Below are 22,339 nucleotides of genomic sequence, written 5' to 3'. Positions count from 1 at the left end.
GTGGTTGGAGAGGGGGAACATAGTCTTATAGGTTATATATATTCTCCTCGGGGAGGATCACATGTGCATTTGCAAGATACGCTGAATGAATTAGCCTACTAGGATTCTGAGAATTTTCATACTCAAATAATTGAATAAGTTTGTTGTTTATTTCAACATTTGCAACCACTTGAAGCTGCAGGAAAAGAAAAGGACATTTAGAACCTTAGGAGTAAAACAAGTCATTAGTGAAAAATAAGACAGAATAAGAGACAAACATACCTGTTTAACCAATTTATGGATTAAGTTGCCCGATGTGAATAACGTGTACGACTGGTTTCCAATAATTGTTTGGCATTCATCTTCAAACTTTGCGTCATCAACATATCCACCAAGTAAGTTGTAAAGTGCATTCATAAATCTAGACCAACAACAAAAAAAAAAAAAAATCAAAAGGAGTTTTTTTTTAACAAAAAAAAAAAAAAAGATCAGTGCAAGATGCCCAGAGATACCTTGAATATGGATCTGGAGAATTAGCATCCTTTGCAATTCTACGCTTCATTGAATTTGTTTTTGCTGATAAGATCCTTTCATACAAAATCTGCCAAGATTAACGAGTGTATTATTAACTTCTTCACCAATGAACAAAATGTGACATTAACAATACCTATCCTTACATGATAAAGCCTGAAAAGCACATAGATATCATCATTTCCACAGATAACCCTGGATTCTCTTCTTTCTTCAAGTAAAACGGGCAATACATGCTTTGTAAGAGGTTTCACTGACAAAAAGGACTTTTCTGACAATGAGCCATCTACAGTAGATTGTGCATTACACATTCTCTCAACTTCAGTTTCACCTTTATCATCAATATCATCATGTTCCATATCTCCCTGCCCCTCATGCTCTTCCTGAGAGAATTAGTGACCAGCTAACTCCCCACCTGAGGCATCTCCACCACCTTCAGATGCATTTTTAATGTCCCAATCATCAACATCTGCATTGTTATGAATCCCAACCTCCAGAGGGCATTCTTGCTGCCCATCTCTTGATTGATATTTACTTCTTGCGGGATTGAGTTCTGAGCTGGGCGTTACCTGCATAGTGGCATCTCCATTGCCAACACAGTTATCCTCTTCAGAAACACCATTTAGTGAGGGAGATAATTTACCCTCTTCCTTTTCAATTTGGCAATGCCCAGCAAATTCTTCTTGGCTATTGCTTCGAATTAGAACTCCATTGGCCAAAGGAACTGGAGTTGCCACGTCACAATGCTGAAGTACCAAGTTAACAGACAGGCACATTAATACTAATTTAAAAAGCCCCTTGATTCAAATGAAAGTAGAAATGAAAATGCTGGAAAATGATCACGCAACACTTGGTTACAATTAGTCGATTAGATCATTATTACTCCAAGAAGTCACAACTCATACCTCCACCATAGATGCATTACCACTTTGAGACTTGGCTACAAAGTCATGATGATCTTGTGCATCATAGGCAAATTGTTTACTAAAGTCATCGACTTTAGCATTACAATCCACATTTTTTTGCCCTTTCCCCATCAGAGCATCATCTTTACAAGGGCAATCACCATCAACAGATCCAGCTACTTTATTGCTAGCCACAAAGAAAATCTGGTCAAATTTCTTGACTTCAGTCATTCTACCATCAGCTTCATTATCGAATTTTGGTTGCCTATAATTCATTAACAAAGAATCACCTCCAGGGTGTTCAACATCTCCAACATATGATGCATCGAATTTGGGAACATAATGCCCATCTCTCCTTTTCTCTACAACTACTAGCCTAGAGGAAACACCAAGCATCGGCTCCAAGAAGGTAGTCCAGACTCTTAACATTTTATTTAACAACCCCTTACTTGCAACGATCTCTTTACAGGCATAACAAACAAGTTTATATAGGTCTTTGTGAATCCCAACATCTAAATATTCAAATTGCATATGTGGTATCAGAGATAGTTTATTTCCAGCAGCAGTGGCCTCAAGGCAATCCTGTTTCTGCCGCTTCTCTTTGATTTTTTTGATCTTAGCCACCAAAGCTGTGCATTTAATTAATGACATTGTAAAAGCAATTATCGAGATAATAACACTGAAAAGTGAAACATACTGAGAGCTTAAATACAATAGCAAGCTTTCAACAAGACTACCACTGATAAATTCTAGCAGAATCAGAAGACGACGAAGACTTTTTTCCCGTGATGAATGCCTTGTGTGACTATATTTTTTGGCCTGGAAAATGCCTTATGTGATTTAACATGTCTGTGGTCCACGGGTTCAGATAAATAAATTGCTTGGAATATCTGGAATATATAAGTAGGAATGAGACAGAAAAGGACCTTTCACTGTTTGTTAATTTATTTGAAATAATTCTAAGCATGAGAAAGAAAAGGATCTCTGGATCTGCAGAGTTTAACGATCTATCTTGCTTAATTAAAAAAGAAATGCCAGTTTCAATGGGAGCTGTTCTACCGGCTTGTCATGAAAATCTGTTTTTTGATTTTATTCACACACACAAAATATTGTTAATTCTCCGTTTTGGATATCTTCATCAAGTTACATGTCAAATTAATTTTGCAAAACCTAGGCAAAGTTTACTTTCATTGAGAATTGCTTTTATATGATTCTTTCAAATTAAGCTTTTTAAGCAATTTGTCAATTTGCTGCTTTATCTTAAAATACAATATAACCCAAGAATTTGGAAATGACACGTGTGACTTTGGGGTTACACTACTTGCACCCCGTCTAATTGATGCATGTTCATGTTTCACGCCGTGTCAAAGCAAAATAGTGCCATCACGCAAAAGCAGACAAAGTGGATGTTTGGCTATTGTCAAAGAAAATGGTGTCGAGAAAACTCAGTTTAGAAGATGTGATTTTACGAAAGCAGCCTTCTACTTGCATTGGGAAAACTAAGATTTAATGAATAAAACCTAACTTGGCAAAAGCAAACCAACAAGCATTCAATGAAAATTGGGTTTGCAAAACTTGGATTGGGCCTCCCAAAGTGTTCTGCAAACATAGTAAAAGAAATGATGTTCGACCAATGGCAAACATAAAGAAAATAAGGTAGATATATAAGAAGTAAAGAAGAGGAGAGAAGAAAACGAAGATTTAGAAGAGGGAGAAGAATGGCTAACAAGCCAAGAGAATAACTTCAATAGTCTCAATCAAATAGGCTATCCCAACCCTAATTACTAGAGACTTTAACCAAAGCCTAAAGGATACATTTAAAAATGCAAGAAAATAGGAAATTTTAAAGAATTAAATAACAATTTAAATCTTGAATTATAAGTTTTAAAACAATTTAAACTCTAAACTCATATTTAATATATTTTAAATTCTAAACAATTAAATTTAAAATAATCTCACTCTCGCCATTCTCTTGAAATTAACATCTATCTCTTTAAACATAGTAGGTCTACATTCTCTTCCATAGAGTTGGAAAAATGAGTTGAATTCACAAACTAGCTCGTTCAACTTGCCAACTTTGACGAGTTAAGTTGAAAGAATTAACCTAATTTTAAAATGGATTAAGCTAGAATAGCTTGCAAAAATGGCAAGTTAAAACGGGCTGACTCGTAAACTAACCTATTTTTTAAAAAATTTATTTGTTTAATATTTCTCAAATTTATAATTTATAAGTTCCAAATATATTCTTTACATTTGAAAGATAATGTCAATCTTTCATACAATTTGCAAATGAATTTTTTGTTATAGTTTGTAAATCAATTATTTATTAATTTTTATAAAAATATTTTGAATATATATTATTTGTTAATCTTATAAGATCTATTAATTGAAATAACAAATATAAATTCGTTGAGAAAAATAATGAGTTTATATTCAAATTTTATTTCAAAAAATAATATAAGAAAAATCATTGTCTACATATATAATATGTTGATTATAAATTTTAAATCATTTTAAAATACAAAATTGCATTTTGCAGGTTGGCCCGTAGGCTCACTAGCCCGCCAATATGTGAGTTAGGTTGAATTTTCTTAGCCCATTTATTTTGGTGGGCTGGCTCACAATTCATTTGCACAACTCTACTCTTCCCCCCAAAAAAAAAAACTCTTGCAGCTATCGCATGTACATCAACGTCCTTTCACTCTCTACTTATGATCCACCGATCGGCTCAAAGGGAAGTGTGATGAGTACAAGCTCAAAGGAAGAGCCATCCTAAAAGATTAGCCTGTTGGGTGGGAGAGCCCCTCACACTTATAAACCACACAATACTTGTGAGGCTCCCTGATGTGGGACTCATGACAATGCCACCCCGTCAAGAGCCGACGTCCCCGACGGCTTCACTCCATGGCACTTTACTCGGCCTTCTGTCGGTCAGAACCCTCCATGGGTAGTCCTTTCTGTGACACTGAACTCTCAATGAAAGCACCAATGTGATGAGCACAAGCCCAAAAGGAGAGCCATCTCAAAAGACTAGCTTGTTGGGTAGAAGAGCCCCTCATATTTATAAACCACACAATACTTGTGAGGCTCCCTGATGTGGTACTCGTGATAGGAAGTCATTGACATAAGCTCAGAAGAAGTTGAGAAAGAGAAGCCTGCGAACAAGAAAAGGGCAGGAGATGCAAACTCTAAGAAGAAATCACGCACTCTTACTTCAGTTCTTACTGCTCGAAGCAAGGTTTGGGGGGGGGGGGAATCCTCCTTGCTTGTTTCTAAACCATATGGGGCTACCTTATTTTTAGTGTTTTCTGAGTCCTTATATCATGTCCTCTTGCAGGTAGCATGTGGTCTGACTAAGAAGCCAAAGGGGCAGATTGTTGACATAGATGCAACTGGCACAATATTCATGACAGTGTGATGTTCTACTTCCACCGGCGTTATGGAGGGTCAAAGACAGAAGCTTGGGACATGGCGCTGATAGCTTGGGAGCAGAGTGGCTCCATGTCGTCCTTTTGCTTCAGCGTGGTTTTTCCAGAGCAAGAGAGGAGAGAGTGATTTTTTTTTTTTGGGGGGGAGGGAGGAGAGGAAGCCAGAGAGAGTAGAGAGAGAAAATTCTTAGGCCCAAATTAACGGAGGGGCCACAAATTTAATTATTTAAAGTTAAAATATTTTAAATATAAATTTACGATTCAAATCATCTCTAAACCTATAATTTAAGGGTCCAAATTTAAAATATTAAAGTCTATAATTTATTCTTAACTGAAATCATGTTAATCTTATTTTAGCATCCTATTTTATATACTTATTATAGTTTTTAATTTACAAGTAATTAATATTATATGTTCCAATCTATTCTCATCCTTCATTAAAAAGTCACTTACATTTTGGGTTCAAGTTCGGAGTCTTGTTGCTTGAAGTAGAAGCTACGATGATCAAGTGATTTGTAGTAGTTTTTAGCGTAAATTTCAGCCCAGACCTTGTTGAATTCTGAACGACACTTCCTCCACTCCCTTCGTTTCTGCCTTAGTCGATTCAACATCACAAGCAAAGCAACAGTAGGATTCTGACGTAATGCCTCCATAGCTTCAAGACCATAGTCACCATACAAACGCTCGATGCATCTTAAATGTAAAACTGAAATATGAAGCCCGCATGACAGAATCAGTCTATCATAATGCTCTAACAGTAATAAGAAATAGAAGGCTTCAGATTAACATTTTAAAGTAAGATGATTTCAATTCATACCACTAAAGTATTCTTCAATACGCATTGGAACCTCAATATTGATTTTGTTACTGACAATGCTATTATATAACCCCTCTGTATGTTTAGCAGTTGACCTCACATGCTCTATCAACAAGTCCAGCTCAAATCTACATTGGAAGTAATACCGTCATCATTTGCCTCATAAAAATATTCTAACTGAGACTAGACAAAAAGAAATTGAGAATGAACACTAGCCTGAAAAGGCAAGGGAGGATTATTTGACATCACAGAAAAATCATGTCAGCTTGAACAAAAAGGAATTGCCAAACCGAAATAATGAGATAAAAGAACTAAAGATAAACAAGACAAGAATATTGTACGTCATCTTCACATTTGAACAAGCTTTCTTCATACTGATTCCTGCGCATATGTTTGAAAGAGTAATCCTCACTTCCTGAAGTTACAGATACCCAGTGATCATTCAATACTATAGTCTCAAGCTTAGATCTCTGACTAGGAATAGGAATTGGATACTGCAATAGTAAATAAAACGAATTATTTTCACAAAGACACTATATGTTGACAAGGCCAAACAAGAAAGAAAAATCCAGGGGTTCTGTACATCTTCAGGAAGACGCCGGTAGATGGCATTACAACGTTCACATTCACTGAGGTCAAGTTCATGAATTGATATCCCCATGTATTTCTCGTGGTCTTCTTTTCTCGCTTTTAGCACACGCACCTCACACTTCTGGTCTCCATCTTTGTCTTCCAACTTTGATGATCTGAACTATTGACCATCACTACTCGATGATTCTGAAACGAACAACTCTTGCAGCATCACTTTTGGTCAATGAGATAAAGGTCAGAAAAACCATTTAAAATAAGTCCAGGAAGCTCAGCGACATAAATATCTTAATGAATCTTCGAAAGGAAAAAAATTGAAAAGATAATTGAAAACAAAATCATACAAAGAACTCGGTCCTTGAATATAACTGCTAACCTGCCAAAGGTAAAAAGGGAAAAAGGAAAGGAAAAAGAAAGAGTAAGGAGGATAAATAAGCTGTATAATATTTTGACATACTTTTACTCATGACATTGGCAAGGAGCCCATCTGCAATAACAATTATGTCAGGCACATCCTTCAGGTTAAGTAATAAGAAAATAAAAAGATAAACAGTAAGAAAGTTGAAAAACAATCACCAATATTTTCACATTGGCCCACGAAATCATTGAATTCATCCATAAGAGCAGGATACTTTCCAAGTAAAGTGACCACTTGAATTCAGAGTTTGGCAGAAAAAAATTAATACCAGCGGCAGCAGAAAGGTCAAAGTTAATAATCTCAAAACATGAAAGCTTCATTCGAAACCGTTGAAGCTTGAGATGAACAAAAAGTTTATCATCACCAAAATATCCCTAGGCTCTTGATGGAACGACATATTTTAATGTATTGTTCAGATGGTCTTGAGGTTAATGCTTTTGACACGTGTAACATGCAAAATAGAAGGAAAAAAATCCAACCCCCTTCTTACCCTCGAGTGTTATTCAAATTTACAAAAGAGGAGCAGTAATGTCTTCAGCCTAGTAACTCTCTCTCTCTTTTTTTTTGTTGGTTTTTCTTTGGGGGGGGGGGGGGGCGTAAAAGCCTAGGTAACTGATAGAAATTATTTAAATTTATGCATCATAAACCAGGCTGTGAAACCACAGACTAGCATTAGGATCTTACAAAACCAAAGGCATCAAGTGTAGCATCGAATCAACATATACATAATATATTATGATGTTAGATGTACCCGCCTAAATAACACTTTGACACCACAGCCGAAAATATCAAGAACAAACGGACCAGTGGATGGGAAATGCTACCGAAACTGTGAGAAACAACTGCTAGTGAAGTCCTCATAATTGTTGAAAATTAAGAGCAGCAAAACTAAAACAAATTGATATTTCAAGAATATTGAAAACTGAAAATCAGGGGTACAAGCAAACAAATGTTTTCCGGTATGACATTGCATGTCTAGGATTCAAAAAAGCAAAACGGCATCACATACCAAATCATTTAAATCATGCCTTTTTATCATTCCACTGCTGAACAAATGAAGGCCTTCCAGAATGCCTGATGGTAATCTGACCTGCCCAACCTCTCCTTGACTTTCTGACAGAAACTAAATGCTTGGTCATACATGCCTGGCATGAAGTCAAATTAACAGATTACAAAAATACACAGTTCAATATGAACTTTAAACATTCTCAGACATTAAAAGTAACATATAGAATGCTTACGGATATTAAAATCTAATGAAATGCAGGGCTTCCTTATTTTCAAAATTTAAAAGGGATAATGTGATGGTACGGGTTCAAATCCCTCCTCCCTCAGCTTCCCAATTTTATTATATATTTTGAAAATTAAAAACATCTACATAGGGAATCAACAAAAAATACTAAATGCACAAAGAAGCTATTAGATTCTAAGTTAAATACCAAAACTCATATAAAGGATGAGATCTATTTATCCCTCAAGCCTTTCAAAAAAAAGAGATCAAGAAGTGAAAAGAAGAAAATATCAAGTAAGCCATGCTAATAATTTCATAACAATCAGTCCATATACACATTCAACAGTATTTATTGAGGTGAACTAATTTAAGCAATTGCACTGGTTTTTGCAGTGCAGACAGCTTTACACCCAACTAATGTAATCTACACTTCCTTTCTGTTTTTTTCCCCCTTGATGGCGATTGCTTCAGTAATCAAAGCATGATATTGCTTTTGCACATAGAAATAAATACATAACAACCCACAACACCAGTAATGTTGAAATGACAACATTTTAGTCAAACAAAATTGGAAAAAGAGGTCAGTTACTTCTTAACCAAAGCAATTATATTAATGCAATATACAAGCATGAATCATGTATCCAATCACCGCATCCATTCAACTTACAGTATGAAGGCTTACCCTTCAATATATATTTGGATAAAGGCTTGTTGTTGTTGTTGTTGTTGTTGTATCATAAGGGAAGTCAGCAGTTAGCCCAAGACCTTCAGCGTTCTTGACAGACTTTTTTTTGTCAGGAACACATTTTGAGCCCCTGTTGTTAGAAAGATCAGGTTCTCTCTCATTCCGATCATGAACTCTCCCATCCCTACTTTCCTTAACCTTCTTCTTGTGCTCTTTAATCATTGTTTTGCCATCATCCAGCTTAGACGAATGAATACTGAGATTGTGATCATGAGAAGTAATAAGCTTATCTCGTTGATGATGTTGCTGAAAAGATGGTAGTTTCTAAAGCAATCAACAAAAAGCTATTAAAATTCACTATGGAAAGAGAGAAGAAAAAATTATAATCCAATCAACTAAAAGCTTATAAAATTGCCTTGTCCAGTTGCAATTGCTGCTTAATGGCTGTTGTAGAACACTGCTCGTGAAAACACTGAGCTAAATTGGGGCCATATGGTGCATACTGTATAAAAGGTGTCATAGAATCATTTGGCAAAAATCTGGTGAACTCCTCAAGTAAGTCAAGGATGGTTGCCAAATATGGAAGAAACCTAAAGGCATAAGATTATTTAAAATAATTAGTACATGTCATGGGAGATGGCTAAAAAGAATTTGGCAATTTGTTTAGCAATTGTTTAGTTGAGCTGACTGTTTTATACTTTCAATGGTTGGCTTAGACTTTCAATAGTTGTATGATTGTCCTGCAAGTGAATGACAATTGTTCTGCATTGATGGCCAGAGGAAAAAAAACTACCAGTGCATTTTATAACATGAAAGTTCTTTAGAACAAGATATTTCATCAAAGGGCGCCAAAATTTGTGCATGATATGAGAGTTGGTCCAAAAGAATTTAGTGATCCATTGACTAATTGATTAGTCAAGGTGATTGTTTTACCCTTTCATGAGTAGGCTTGTAAAAAGGATTGTCTGATGATTATATAACTGTCTTGGAAGTGAATAAGATAGGTTTTAGGGAACGTTTGGTATGAATGAAGAGTTCAATCTCTGCGTATCCTCTCTGCAGAATGTTTATTACGTTTTTATAGTGATCACTCAACAATATAAATCCAATTTTCAAATTTTTGAAAGTTGTCGTAGGAGGTTCATTTTACATCTTTATAATGTGTTTTCTTTTATTCCATCTCTTTCCATTAGTGCCAAATGACTTTTCATATTGACAGCCAAAGAAAGGCTATTAATACATTTTCTGTCGTGAAAGTTCTTTAGGACAACAAAACATTTCTAGAAAGTGTCCCAAACCAAACAGAACATTTACCTCCATATAGACCTCTTTCACATCCTTGCTCCCTGTGCAGAACATATTCAATGTGTCCAACAATGACTGATATACAGGATCATCATTTTGAAATCGTTCCTGGAAGAGAAAAACCTTCAATCAAAGGGGTGATAACCAACAATTTTGGTGAAGAATCACTCAGATTGAAAATATAAAACTCACCTTTATCTTATGTACAAAATCCAAAGCTTCTTCAAAGTCAACCACTTTCTTTGGAGGAGCTTCATCCTCATCAGGTGTCATCTCATAACCTTTGGGCAAGAAGGCATTAAATCCAGAAATCAATTCACTATGCCCTTTGAATAGTTCCTTCGCCCTTTCTCTGGCACCAGCAGTGTCAATCCTGCAAAAGAGCAGACATACTGATACTTATATAACTCCTTTAAGCAAAGCATTTATGACAAATTATCAAAGGTGTGCAGAATTTACCTTTGAGCCTGGAAATCTCTCATGATCGCCAGGAACATATCATATTTTTCTCTTTGGTTCTGAAAGTTTTGTTTCACTGACTTTATATAGGATCTGGCATGGCTGCTAAGCAAATTCTGCAAAGCAGCTCGTCCTTCCCCACCTATATTACCGCCGCCATTCCGCCTCCTCCGTGGACATGGGATTGACCATTGCTTCACACAGCATGCAAAGAAATATTCAGGTGCACAGATTAAGTGTAACTCATTGTTCAACGAGGCATTATACTTGTATATGTGAAAACAATGAAACAAATTTACTAACAAATGCCCAATTATCTAATGCTGCTAATGGAGAGCTCGAAGTATTTAATTTAAGTAGACAAATATCAAGGAAACTTGACAGAAATTCGTATCAATAATATAATCCAAAATCCCTTAATGCCGGGCATGTTCTAATTCATCGTTGAGGTAGCGAAAGCTAATAACTTGACGAGAAATACTCGCCAAATTCTTCCAGTTTGGAGACGAAAATAAATATGAATAAACAGTTCTAGAAAGAGCGCCAAAATCAGAACTTACGAGTCATTTGTTCTCTTCATCTTGGCATCAAAGAAGTTAGCTAGTGAAACCTGAAAAGGAGGCTATAGAGTACGTGGGAATAATACTCAAGATTCCAAGTCTAAAAAGCAAGATTTTGAAAGCACCCTCTCAGACTCTCGGTTCAAAAATTTACAAATGCCTTCATGCGGCTACGCCCTGCATGAGGAAAGGAATGGGGCGTCTTCAGGAATCAAATATTCAAATCCAAAGCTCATGTTATTTATCATGATATTATTGGAAAATCATCCACCTCTTGAATTTTCATTGGAGCATATGACAATAAACATGTCAAGATTATTTATTAATATAATCTATATTATAGTTCGTCTTTTTTGATTTTTTATATGATTTGTATATTTTTTATATAACTATCTGAGTTAAATTTAAATATTATTGGGGTCAACTAAAATATTATATAAAATATTTTTATGCATGTCCATGAAGTCAACTCAAGACCCATGTTTAAGCCTTCATATCTCTTTATATTTTTTAATATCACATTTTATATCAAATCCAGTGCTCTTGATTTGTATATATTTTATATATTTTAGTTTTTATTAAAAGAAATATTTATGGCAAATTTTGTACTTGATATTGATGGGTAAAATTTGAAAGACTTACTCCTTATTGTAAAGTTTGAGTAGAGCTTTGTTCTCCCTTTTGAGTTAAGCTCCTCTTTGTTTTTTATTTTTTTATATAAATAAAAATTTAGGTAAATTAAATATCAAAGGTTTAGTTGTGGCATGTTTTCAAGTTTAAAGAATATTTGTTTGACAGCAAAATTTGAACTCATAACTTGATAGTTATAAGTCAAATATTTACTAATTAGATCAACATTTATTAGCAAGCTATAAATTATAAAAGGTTAAGGATTTATTTTATTTCTGAACTTCACCTTTAGATTTGTAGACATCTTAAATTTGATTGTAAGTCATTTTTATGCTCAAATAATGTTTGTTAGGTACATTAATGTTGAAATAATAGGGCAAATTTCAAACATGCAGAGATAAAAATAACTCACAATCAAATTTAAGGTACTTGCAAACCCTAATGATAAAATTTAAAAGGCAAAATAAGTCTTAACCCAATTATGAATGATGCAACTCCTTAAAAAAATTATTGTTATGCTATCAAGAATAAAAATTGCCCTTAGACCCAAAAAAAAAAAGTTCATGAGTTGGTCATGCAGCTTTACCAAAGTTTAGACATATCATTAAATTTAAAATACACTTAAAAAAATATTTACATATCATTTAAACCATCATATCAGCAATGAGATTAGATTGGATTGGTACTGATTAGATTGGGGGCCTTTTTTAGTTGAGTAGGCTAACTTGTTAGACATTATATATATAGGTATATCCATAAGAATTGATATAAGTCCACTGAACGAATATATTCACAATGCAGGCGCAGTGGATCCTGATAACTGGGGTATACCAACACTGTGGACACAATAAATTTTATTTTATTGTTTTGAATGCCCAAAAGCCTCAAATGCAGTTATTTTCAAAGATAAAAAAAAATTGAATAACACTTAATAAATGAGAATATTTGCACTGCATGTTAACTAAAGAAAATTAACAATAAAAGGTCGTAAATAAGTAAATAACAAAAAGTATAATTATTTACAATAAGAAGTCTATTTGTTTAAAAGAGTCCGATTTACACTTGAGCTGGTAATTCATACTAGACCCGAGCAGTCTAAAAAAATTTAGGACAAAACTTAGTAAAATAATTTTTTTTATGTTCGGACCTATCTAGATTAACTTGAATTGGTCCAAAAAATTAAGGCTAAACTCAATAGGGTTCGGGCTTAGCCCGAATGCCCAAATAAAAATTATATTTACAAATATACATAATATAATAAATATTTATTAATTCTTTAAGTTTTAAATTATTTTCTACTAAAATATTATATATTTAAATGTGTTACTAGATATATTTTTTAAAAAATAAAAGTATTTATATTGTTATATTTTTACTCTCTTTAATCTATAAGATATCTGAAAACAATATTTAAAATATGTTTTAATGTTAACTTTTAGATTTTAAGACTCGTATATTTTTTAAAGAAAATTTGAGCTATATATATCACTTAAATATAAAAAAATATTTTATATTTTATATAAAATAAAATAATTAATTTTAAAGTGAGAATTTTAATTATAAAAAATTTTAACAGTAAAATTTGGATATTTGAACCTCTTGAGACTCAAAAAAATTTGAGCCAAACTTGACCATTCAAGCTTTTCAATAAATCAGGCTATTTAGGTGAGCTTATTCAAGCTTCTAACTCTTACACCTGTACTTCAAAAATTTATAAGTGAACAAAATAAAATTAACAGTACAAGATCCATAAATAACAATTCTACTTATTTACAATAATAAGTTCATTTACTCACAAGAGTTTATACTTATACTTGAGAAAATTAATAAGTTGACCAAATAAAATTAACAAAAGTTTAGTAAATAACAACGAAAAAAACAATTATTTTCAACAACCTCTAAGCTATGAGAATTATTACAACCACAAATAACAAATCTTACCTTAAGGGCAGGTTATCAATAAAACTAGAATAGAAACACTAGGTTGCTTCCCATGGTTTGTTTATTTTCCATGCTTTCCACTGCAAGAATAATTACTAAAGGAATTCCATAATTAAGGCATATTTGATAGGTGTATAACATAGCAAATAAACCATCTTTTTCACTAAACAGGGGCGGCGAAAAGAATAGGAGCTGGTTAGACTTTCTAAATGATAACTGTGCTCAAAAAAATAATCACTTTCGAGAACGGGTGAAACCCTTTCCCTTTCGTTTAGACAGGACGTACCTTTTCATGTAACTATTAATCTTTCTAGTTTTTGTTAGTGAAGTGAGGCCTCACACATTAAATCATATCTTACAGAATAAAGTGAGGTATAGATGGATTATACCATAGCTTGTGTTGTGGCGAGATGAAGGGATGGGGTCATTTGCAATAGTCCGGTCTAATAATCCTTCTTTGTCTACCGTAGGAGAGTGAAGTTACCTTATTTTTAAGGTATTGGGAACTTTATGCTAGGAGGAAAAAATAAGGGTTATGAGTATTATAACAATAGCAGAATCACTAAGTTAGGCATAATTAAGTGAGAATATGATTATGTAAAAAGAACATAAAATGTATAATTGACTCTAATTGAATAAATAAAATATTAAATATTAATAAAAGGAAACAATAATATATAATAACATATTTGGGATTAGACGTTGCATTGGTGATCTCGTGTTTCATCTTGTTTCAAACACATTTTGAACATGATCAAGATGACACCAGGTCGATTAGGATGGAAACAAGCATGAACACTTCTATATAAAATAATTAAAAGAGTCCAATTATTTACATTAAGAAATTCATTTATCTTCAAGAATTCATGTGGGTTTATGCTTATACTTGAGAATGAGAAAATTTACAAGTTAGCTAGAGAAAATTAATAGCAAAAGATCTGTACACAACAATAAAAGTTTAATTATTTAAAACAAGGAGTCTACTTGTTTGCACAAGTCAAATGTGAGTTTAATCAAAAGTAGCTTAGTCATTTAACCTCTGAAAATAATTGGACTTGGGGCTTGTAGAGAAATATCAAAATCTATTGGATCTACAGTGTACATATATTTTTTCAGTGGACCTTTGTGATTTCCCCTGGTATATTCATATTAAAAAATCTGACAGTAACTAAGTGAAACGGAAATAATCTGACCATTCTATCTTAACTAAATGGACCTAAGAATCTTAAGAACTGGTCAACAATTCACAACCAAACATCTCACTGATCAGAAATTTCATATTTAACGTTGATAGCTGATAATAACCAAGTTCCATTGTCGTGTATTTTTTTTATTATTATTAACATAGCATAGCTGAAAATATGATAAGAATTACTTCAAATTTGTTCTTATTATCTTCAAAACAAAATATTACTACTAAAATAAAACTTAAACTGCATGAATTTGATAATTAATTGACATATTATAACCATTTACGTTTGTAATTCAAAATTGGCCCCTGTAACATATTCTGTCGGCCAGTTGGGATATGGAACCCACATAAAAATCGATCTTTTTAGCTCATGCAAACTTGTTTAATCAACAAATTAAATGGGCCAACCCGTTTAACAGTTTTTTGGCCCAACAAGAAAGCCAGCCCATTTAACCCATTTGCTATTGTTGACTTGTATAACCACGCTTTTTATTTTTATAATTTATATTTATATACTCCTAACTAAAAGCCGAACAAAGACCTCAATTAAGTTAAAGTAGGGTAATTAATTAATTGTTGATAGTTCCATATCATATGATTTGTGTTTAAATCTTGTGAATTTCTAGTTATATAATGTAGAGGATCAACATGAAAATGTGATGCTATGTTTTAAGTTGGATAATGCCATGTTCTTGAGAAAATAAAAAAAATAATTCATATAAATAACGTGAAGAAATAAACCAATAAAGAAGGCTATATAACCTTACGCTAGCTTACTTATTTCGCACAATATGTACAATTTGATCATTCAAGCGTTGAACACACAAGAAACAATAAGCTGATCAGTTATATTAACCTGAGCCGCTGGATGTTGCAGGACAGCTCGAGCTAGCTCAAAAGTTCTTGCATATATACATTTACAGATTATGAAAATGGGCAACGCAACCAGAAAATACCATCCTCTTGTCATGTTCATCGCCGGCTGGTATCCTCGGATTAGTGGAAGGGAAAATTACATTTAAGCAGCTAAATTTTGTAATATTTAAATGTGAAATCTCTAAAATTATAGCTATTTATGAAAACAGAATTACTAATAAATTTTGGAAACTCATTGCCAGATTTTAAAAAACTCACAAAAAAATTATGGCTTCAAATAAATTTTTTTAAAATCTGGCAGTCAAGTCTGTTAAATTTTGATAACAATTAGACTTTCAGAAATGATTTTAACTTCCAAGTTTTTTAATAAAAATTTTACCAAGGGATCTTAGATGTAATTTGCCCTAAATAGAAAGGATAAATTTGCTGGAAAAAGTAGGGTAGAGGAAAAGCCTTCCGCACTTTCTCCTGATTATCTTCAATGCAGGATTGGGTCTCGACCCTCGGCGGCGTTCGACGGCGGCGTTCTCTGAAGAGTGACCAAAGAGTGATAGACTCCGGTGGGTCCCTTGGCCAACAAAGATGAGTGGGTCCCTTTCTCCACCACTTTCCCTTTATCCAACACAGCAATGAGATGACAGCTCTGTATGGTGCTCAACCTGTGGGCCACCACCACGCTGGTCCTCCCAACCATCACCCTCTCCAGCGCTTCTTGCACCACCTTCTCCGATTGGCTGTCCAGCGCGCTCGTCGCCTCGTCCAACAGCAACACCGTCGGGTTCTTCAATATCGCCCTCGCGATCGCTATCCTCTGCTTCTGCCCTCCCGATAGCTGCACCCCTCTGTCCCCACACGACGTGTCGTATCCATCCTTCAGGCTTCCTATGAAATCATGGGCATTCGCTGCTCTCGCTGCTTCTATGATCTCCGCTTCGCCTACCTTATCCGACGCTCCATATGCAATGTTCTCTCTTATGGTCCCACTGAATAACGTCGGCTCTTGACTCACCAATGCTATGTATTTCCTCAGTGCTCTGAGTTGGTACGACCTCATGTCTTTACCTTCGATGGTCACTGTTCCTTTCTGTGGGTCGTAGAACCTCTCTATTAAGCCTATAATGGTTGATTTGCCGCACCCACTTTGACCCACTAATGCTGTTGATTTCCCAGCCTCTATCTTGAGTGAAAATCCTTCGAAGATCATCACATCGGGCCTAGCTGGGTAAGCAAAATGAACATCGCGGAGTTCAATCTGGCCTGTTATCTTGTCCGGCTTGTACCCATCTGGGTCTTGTGGCTCAATTTGAGTGTATTTGTCTAGAACTGCAAAAACAGAGCCCACTGCGTCGGCTCCCTTGGCGAGGTCCGAGGTCATACTTCCAGCATCAGCGATAACTCGTCCTGTGCTGACCAGAACCATGAAGGTCTCGAGCAGTGCTTTGCCAGTGATGTAACCTTGGGAGATAAGCTTGCCACCGTACCAAAAGTCTAAAGCCCAAGTACAAGTCATGAGGCCTTGGGAACATCCGAGTCCAATACCTGCATACCAGGATTGACGAATGCTCTCCTGGCTCGGGCCTTCTTGAGCCTTTTGGAGCATTTTCAATATGCGATCTTGTGAAGAGAAGGCGGTGACAGTTCGAATATTCGAAACAGCTTCGGCAGCTAGCTTGCTGCTTTCCTCTTGGGCTTTGATGGCTCTGCTAGACATGCTCTTGAGAAGGACCCGCCTTGTGTAATAGCAAGCAATGATAAGAGGCTGAATGGCTATCATCACAATGGCCAGCCTCCATGCAATGACCAGCCCCATTGTGCAGGCTATTGTCACTGCCGAACAAGTTTGTACCAGTAGAGCCGTTCTATCACCCACCAAAGACCTCACCTGTAAATTAAATTGCAATCGTGAAATAGTTAAAAGACGTGCAATGAACATGGCCAACTAGCCACATGATGACCCCATGGACTTCAATAGCCCAAAAATATGCATCAGTAAGATTTTGAGAGTTGGAAAAACGTACCACATTGGCATCTTTGGCAAGTCGAGAGCAAATAGCACCACTGGAATTTTCGTCCTGATCGAACCATCCGACTTCAAATGTGAGAATCTTGGAGAGCATTCTTTCTCTAACCCTTTTGGTCAGGTACTCGCCCATGTAAGCAAAGTAATAATGCTGACTTATATTAACAAGCAAAGAGAAGATAGCCAACCCCAAAAAACAGAGAACATAAATCCTAGTCTTCCTTTTGATCTCATCGTGATCCGTCAAAAAGTACACTGATATCATAGACCCCATTGCGAATGCATACAGTGGCTGAACCGCACCAAAGAGAACAGCACTTATACACCCCATAGTTGCCTGCTTCCATTCTGGGAGATTAAGAGCCAACAATCTCCGAAACGAAGGAACTGGGAATTTCTGATCTTCTGTAACGCGATGGTCACCGTCTTCATCAGCAACTAAAGCTGGATTTCGCGCCATTGAATTGGAAGAGCTAGAACGACTCACCAGGGAAAGCCTGCGGCTGCTTGTGTTGTTCATGTCTCTGTTTGATATAGACGACGGCGCGGAGACGATGTCTTCTTGTTGGGTTTTGAATTGTTCCGTCTGTTGGAGACGAACCAAAGAGGTGTAAAGTCCGTCGTCGTTTTGGATGAGCTCGTCATGCGAGCCCATCTCCATGATCCTTCCGTTCTGGACGACGGCAATGACATCGGCGTTTCGGATGGTGGATAAACGGTGGGCAATGATGATTGTGGTTCGACCCACGGCTGCTTTGTCCAGAGCTTCTTGAACTACTCGCTCGGATTCAGAATCTAACGCGCTGGTTGCTTCATCTAGCAAAAGCAGTCTTGGTTTCTTTATTATTGCTCGTGCAATGGCGATCCTTTGCTTTTGCCCCCCTGACATTTGAACTCCTCTTTCGCCAACCTGAACGTGTGATTAATTTTGATCCATTAACATTAGCCATTCAGAGCAAATAGTGTCGGTAACTTTCCAAATAGTAGAGTAAATTGTGAGCATGATTTACATAATAAGCATGGGACGAAAAAAAGTCAATGATTAAGTCATGTTGGGCACCCTGGCCTGTGTGTTATATTTGAAACAAAGTCAACGGCTTTTTTGCTTAAGGAGATGGGCTACCTGTACATATCAATGCAGGTTTGTATGTCACTGGTTAGTTCCGAAAATGATGATAATGAAAAATATAAGGGTGTATGGGGTCTAGTCCAAAAATAAGAGGCCATTTGGGGGAGTTTCATTGCTAGGATGGATTAATTTACTAAATGCTTACGTGATTTCTATGTACATATTTATGATGTATGGTATATGCGTCAATTCCTGTATTTTATATTAATCTAGAACTATCTTTTATGGTGGGTATGCACAGAGCAATGGTGTTATATATATAGTTAGATTTTTTTTTTCAATTACTTCTTCATTTTTAATATATAAATCAATTCTAACTAATTTATTAACTTTAAGAAAATTGGATAAATTTAGTTGATGTTTTTAAATTTATCCCATCTTTCTAATACTATCTTTAATTTACTAATTATATATAATAAATTCTAACTTAATTTTACTTATCTCTTCTAACTCTTCCTTTCAACATAAATATCCTTATTAATATTGAGGATGTTATCAAAAACATTAATTGATTCAATTTTGTATAGTATCTTATAAATAGGGCATTCAAAATCTTTTACAAGGTGACATATAAAATGACTTACAAGAGTATGATATAAAATATTATTAAATATAAAATTATATTTATTTTAATATTTCTAGTATGAGCATATCTACTAATTACATAAAATAAAATTAATTATTTTGATCTATAATTGTTAGATAAACTAAAAACAGAAATTTGTCATGAAAATGACAAGGGGAAAGATGCCGCATGGGGTTTTGAAAGAACAATGGGGTGGTATTTTGTAACCAGAATTTGAAAAAAAAAAAAAAACAGAAAAAAAGGGAGATTCTTTGTGTATGTGGACGACCAAATTATCTGTGGATAGATGACATGAAATGATATCATTAAGGCAAAGAACATTTCTTTTTCCTTTGTTTGGAGGAATACGGGAAAAAGGTACTTTCATTGTAATTTTAACTTTCCTACTTTTTTCATTTTAATTAACTAAAACCGTGTCTAACTTACCAACTAAATTACTATCATTATTACCCCGCTATGAAGATTCCATATTTTCCAGGAAAATTATTCCGTACGAGCAGAAGTGAGCGTACCTGAGTATCGTACCCCAGTGGAAGGTGTGAAATGAAATTATGAGCATTGGAAGCTTTGGCTGCTTGAATGAGCTCTTCCATGGAAGCGTCCTCCTTTCCAAAGAAAATGTTCTCCTTGATGCTGGTTGCGAACAGAGCAGGCTCTTGGCTGACCAGACCCATCTGTGACCTCAGCCACTTGAGCTGCATCTTGTGAATGGCCACACCATCAAGCCTTATCTCTCCCACAAGTGGATCATAAAATCTCTGCAAAAGTGATATTACTGTTGATTTTCCTGATCCACTCCCACCCACTAAAGCCATCGTCTTCCCTGCTGGAATTTTCAAGCAGAAATCGTTCAGGATTATGCTTGCTGGTCGGCATGGGTACGCGAACTGTACGTGATCGAATTCTACTTCCCCTGAAACGCTCTCCAGAATCTCTCCACTCATGCTGTCCGAATCAATCTTCGGAACTCTTTTTATCACTTCCATTATGCGCTCCCCTGCAGCACTCGCATCCGAGAAGTACTTCATGTTCGATAAAGCGGCCCCTAGAGATCTGTTCCAAGCAATCAAAAGATTACTATCTCACTGTTAAAACTATAAGATTTTTTTTTTTTTGTGTAAAGTGAATGGTATGAGTTTATCACAAATAAAAATGATTAGTTAATCATTTCCTCATATATCTTTCTGGGTTCATTCACCATCTCATTAAAGTAAACTAAGTAATAAAGCTCCACCGAACAACGTCATAGGTGAACTTTATAAAAATGAAAATTATCCTTATGTCTATTCAATTTACGCTCTTTTTTTTGATTACAAAAAAAGTGTGAGAGAGGCAGGGGATAGACGAAATTACAGGCCACCGACGGCGATGGCAGCTCCGACGGCGAAAACCATACCGCCTTGAGCGCCGTGGTACATGACGAGGGTGCTGCCGTAATAGGACATGAAGGACCAGATAGCGAAGACGATGCCGTTGCTTCCGACGGCTAAGCCTTTAGCCAAGCCCTGCTTGAGCCCCAGTTTAACAGAGCCCTGTAAAGCTTCAGAGAAAGCGGCTATGGTCTTGCTTTCTCCTACGAAGGAATACACAGTTCTTATGGAAGATATTGCCTGCTCTGCTATTGTACCAGCCTGATTATACTCTTCTCTGATCTTTCTCGCCAACCCCATTAGAGTTCTACCGTAGAGTAAACCAGGGATCACAAGCAACACCACGAATGGGAACCCCACAATAGCCAGCCTCCACAACATTGCAAAGGCAGCTATGTAGCTCCCGATGAACATGAACACGTTCATCAAGAAGTTTGGTACCTAGTTTTCATCAAAATCCGAGGAAGCTATCTCAGTGTTTGAAAATCCAAAGAGATATTGAGCGTTTTTGTTTTGGTCTTTCTGAGTTACCTTCTCAGCAATAGCATCTTGAATTACAAGACTGTCGTTGGAGACGCTGGTGATCACCTCCGACGTGCTTGTCACGTGCAGATCAAAGTAGGCCACATCCTGCCTGAGCACCGCTTTCAAATACCTCGCTCTCATTCTGGCAGCTTGTCTTTCTCCTGTTCTGGTCCAGCAGTACCCCTCTGAAATTGCCAAGACACAATCATTACTTGGCTGTGGAATTCCAAACTTGAGTAGCAGAGAGATCCAAAACTCATAATCATAGATATGAATTATTAGAACTCACCGAGGAAGCAACTGAAAAAGGAGCCAGCAGCTAAATATAGCAAGGCCACCGAATTCTGCAACCCAAACAAACTGGGTAAGGCCTTTATTTGTCTCTGTGTGCGAGACAGGAAAAGAGATATATATATATATATATATAAAGAATAACCTGACCTTATTAATGGGATGGATGAAAGCATTGGGATCGAGGGTAGGACCAGAGCCGATATTGTTCATCAAGCGGCCACTGACAAGGAGGACGAGAGGGGTGGTGGAACCGTCGCCCAGGGACCCAATGAGGCCTAGGACCATGAGGAAGCAATCTAATCTATCGGCGTGCATGAAAATGGATCTAATGGACCCATTCTTCTTCTTCTTAGGAGCCAATGATGCAGCCACGCTTGTTTCCTGATCCCCATCCATAATTTCCCCCCAGCGACTTTAGTTCTTGGGAACAAATTAAGCTGGAAGTGTATGACTGAAGATTCGTTTAGCGCTTCTGCTTTGGCTTCCTCTCCAAATAACTTGGTGGGTTTGAACAAACAAGGTGACCTACAGACAAATGTTACTGCCACGATCAGTATTTATAGGAATCAGTGAGCGTCCCTGCAGATTACCGGCGCCGGGATAATTTTTTGAAAAAAATATCAGTCAATGATCATACCTGAAATTTTACTGCAATCTCTCAGTCTTTGACTAAAATTAATTTTTTTATATAAAATGACCGAAATGCTTCAAAGGTTTAAAATAATAATTAAAAAATTTACCCTCCTCTATCACAATATCACCAACGTTAGCCATCGGACTGCCATGGAGCTCTGTCGGTGGCGAGTTTGCCAAAACTTCGATGCTAGTGATACTTTTTATTAATGGAGGATAATTGGTAAATATGGGCAA

At 35.9% G+C, this 22,339-nt stretch overlaps 1 protein-coding gene and 1 pseudogene across 1 annotated transcript; both read right to left on the bottom strand.

Annotated features, from left to right (window-relative positions):
- Positions 1 to 15: 15 nt before the first annotated feature.
- LOC129301830 (paired amphipathic helix protein Sin3-like 2) lies at positions 16 to 15,645 on the bottom strand (annotated as a pseudogene).
- Positions 15,499 to 21,994, bottom strand: LOC129315460 (ABC transporter B family member 15-like). Its single transcript, XM_054959141.1, has 7 exons — positions 21,617 to 21,994; positions 21,465 to 21,519; positions 21,182 to 21,360; positions 20,634 to 21,091; positions 19,793 to 20,333; positions 17,564 to 18,475; positions 15,499 to 17,427 (listed from the first exon to the last, which is right to left on the bottom strand). The coding sequence occupies exons 1-7, from the start codon at positions 21,863 to 21,865 to the stop codon at positions 16,024 to 16,026; spliced, it is 3,798 nt and encodes a 1,265-aa protein (XP_054815116.1). The 5' UTR covers positions 21,866 to 21,994; the 3' UTR covers positions 15,499 to 16,023.
- Positions 21,995 to 22,339: the final 345 nt, after the last annotated feature.

Source organism: Prosopis cineraria, unplaced genomic scaffold (genome assembly GCF_029017545.1).
Source record: "Prosopis cineraria cultivar Desert tree isolate PC_DT_omini unplaced genomic scaffold, ASM2901754v1 PC1, whole genome shotgun sequence".
Classification (NCBI taxonomy): Eukaryota; Viridiplantae; Streptophyta; class Magnoliopsida; order Fabales; family Fabaceae; genus Prosopis; species Prosopis cineraria.
The sequence above is the reverse complement of the archived record's forward strand: the minus strand, read 5'-3'. Positions and strand labels throughout refer to the sequence as shown.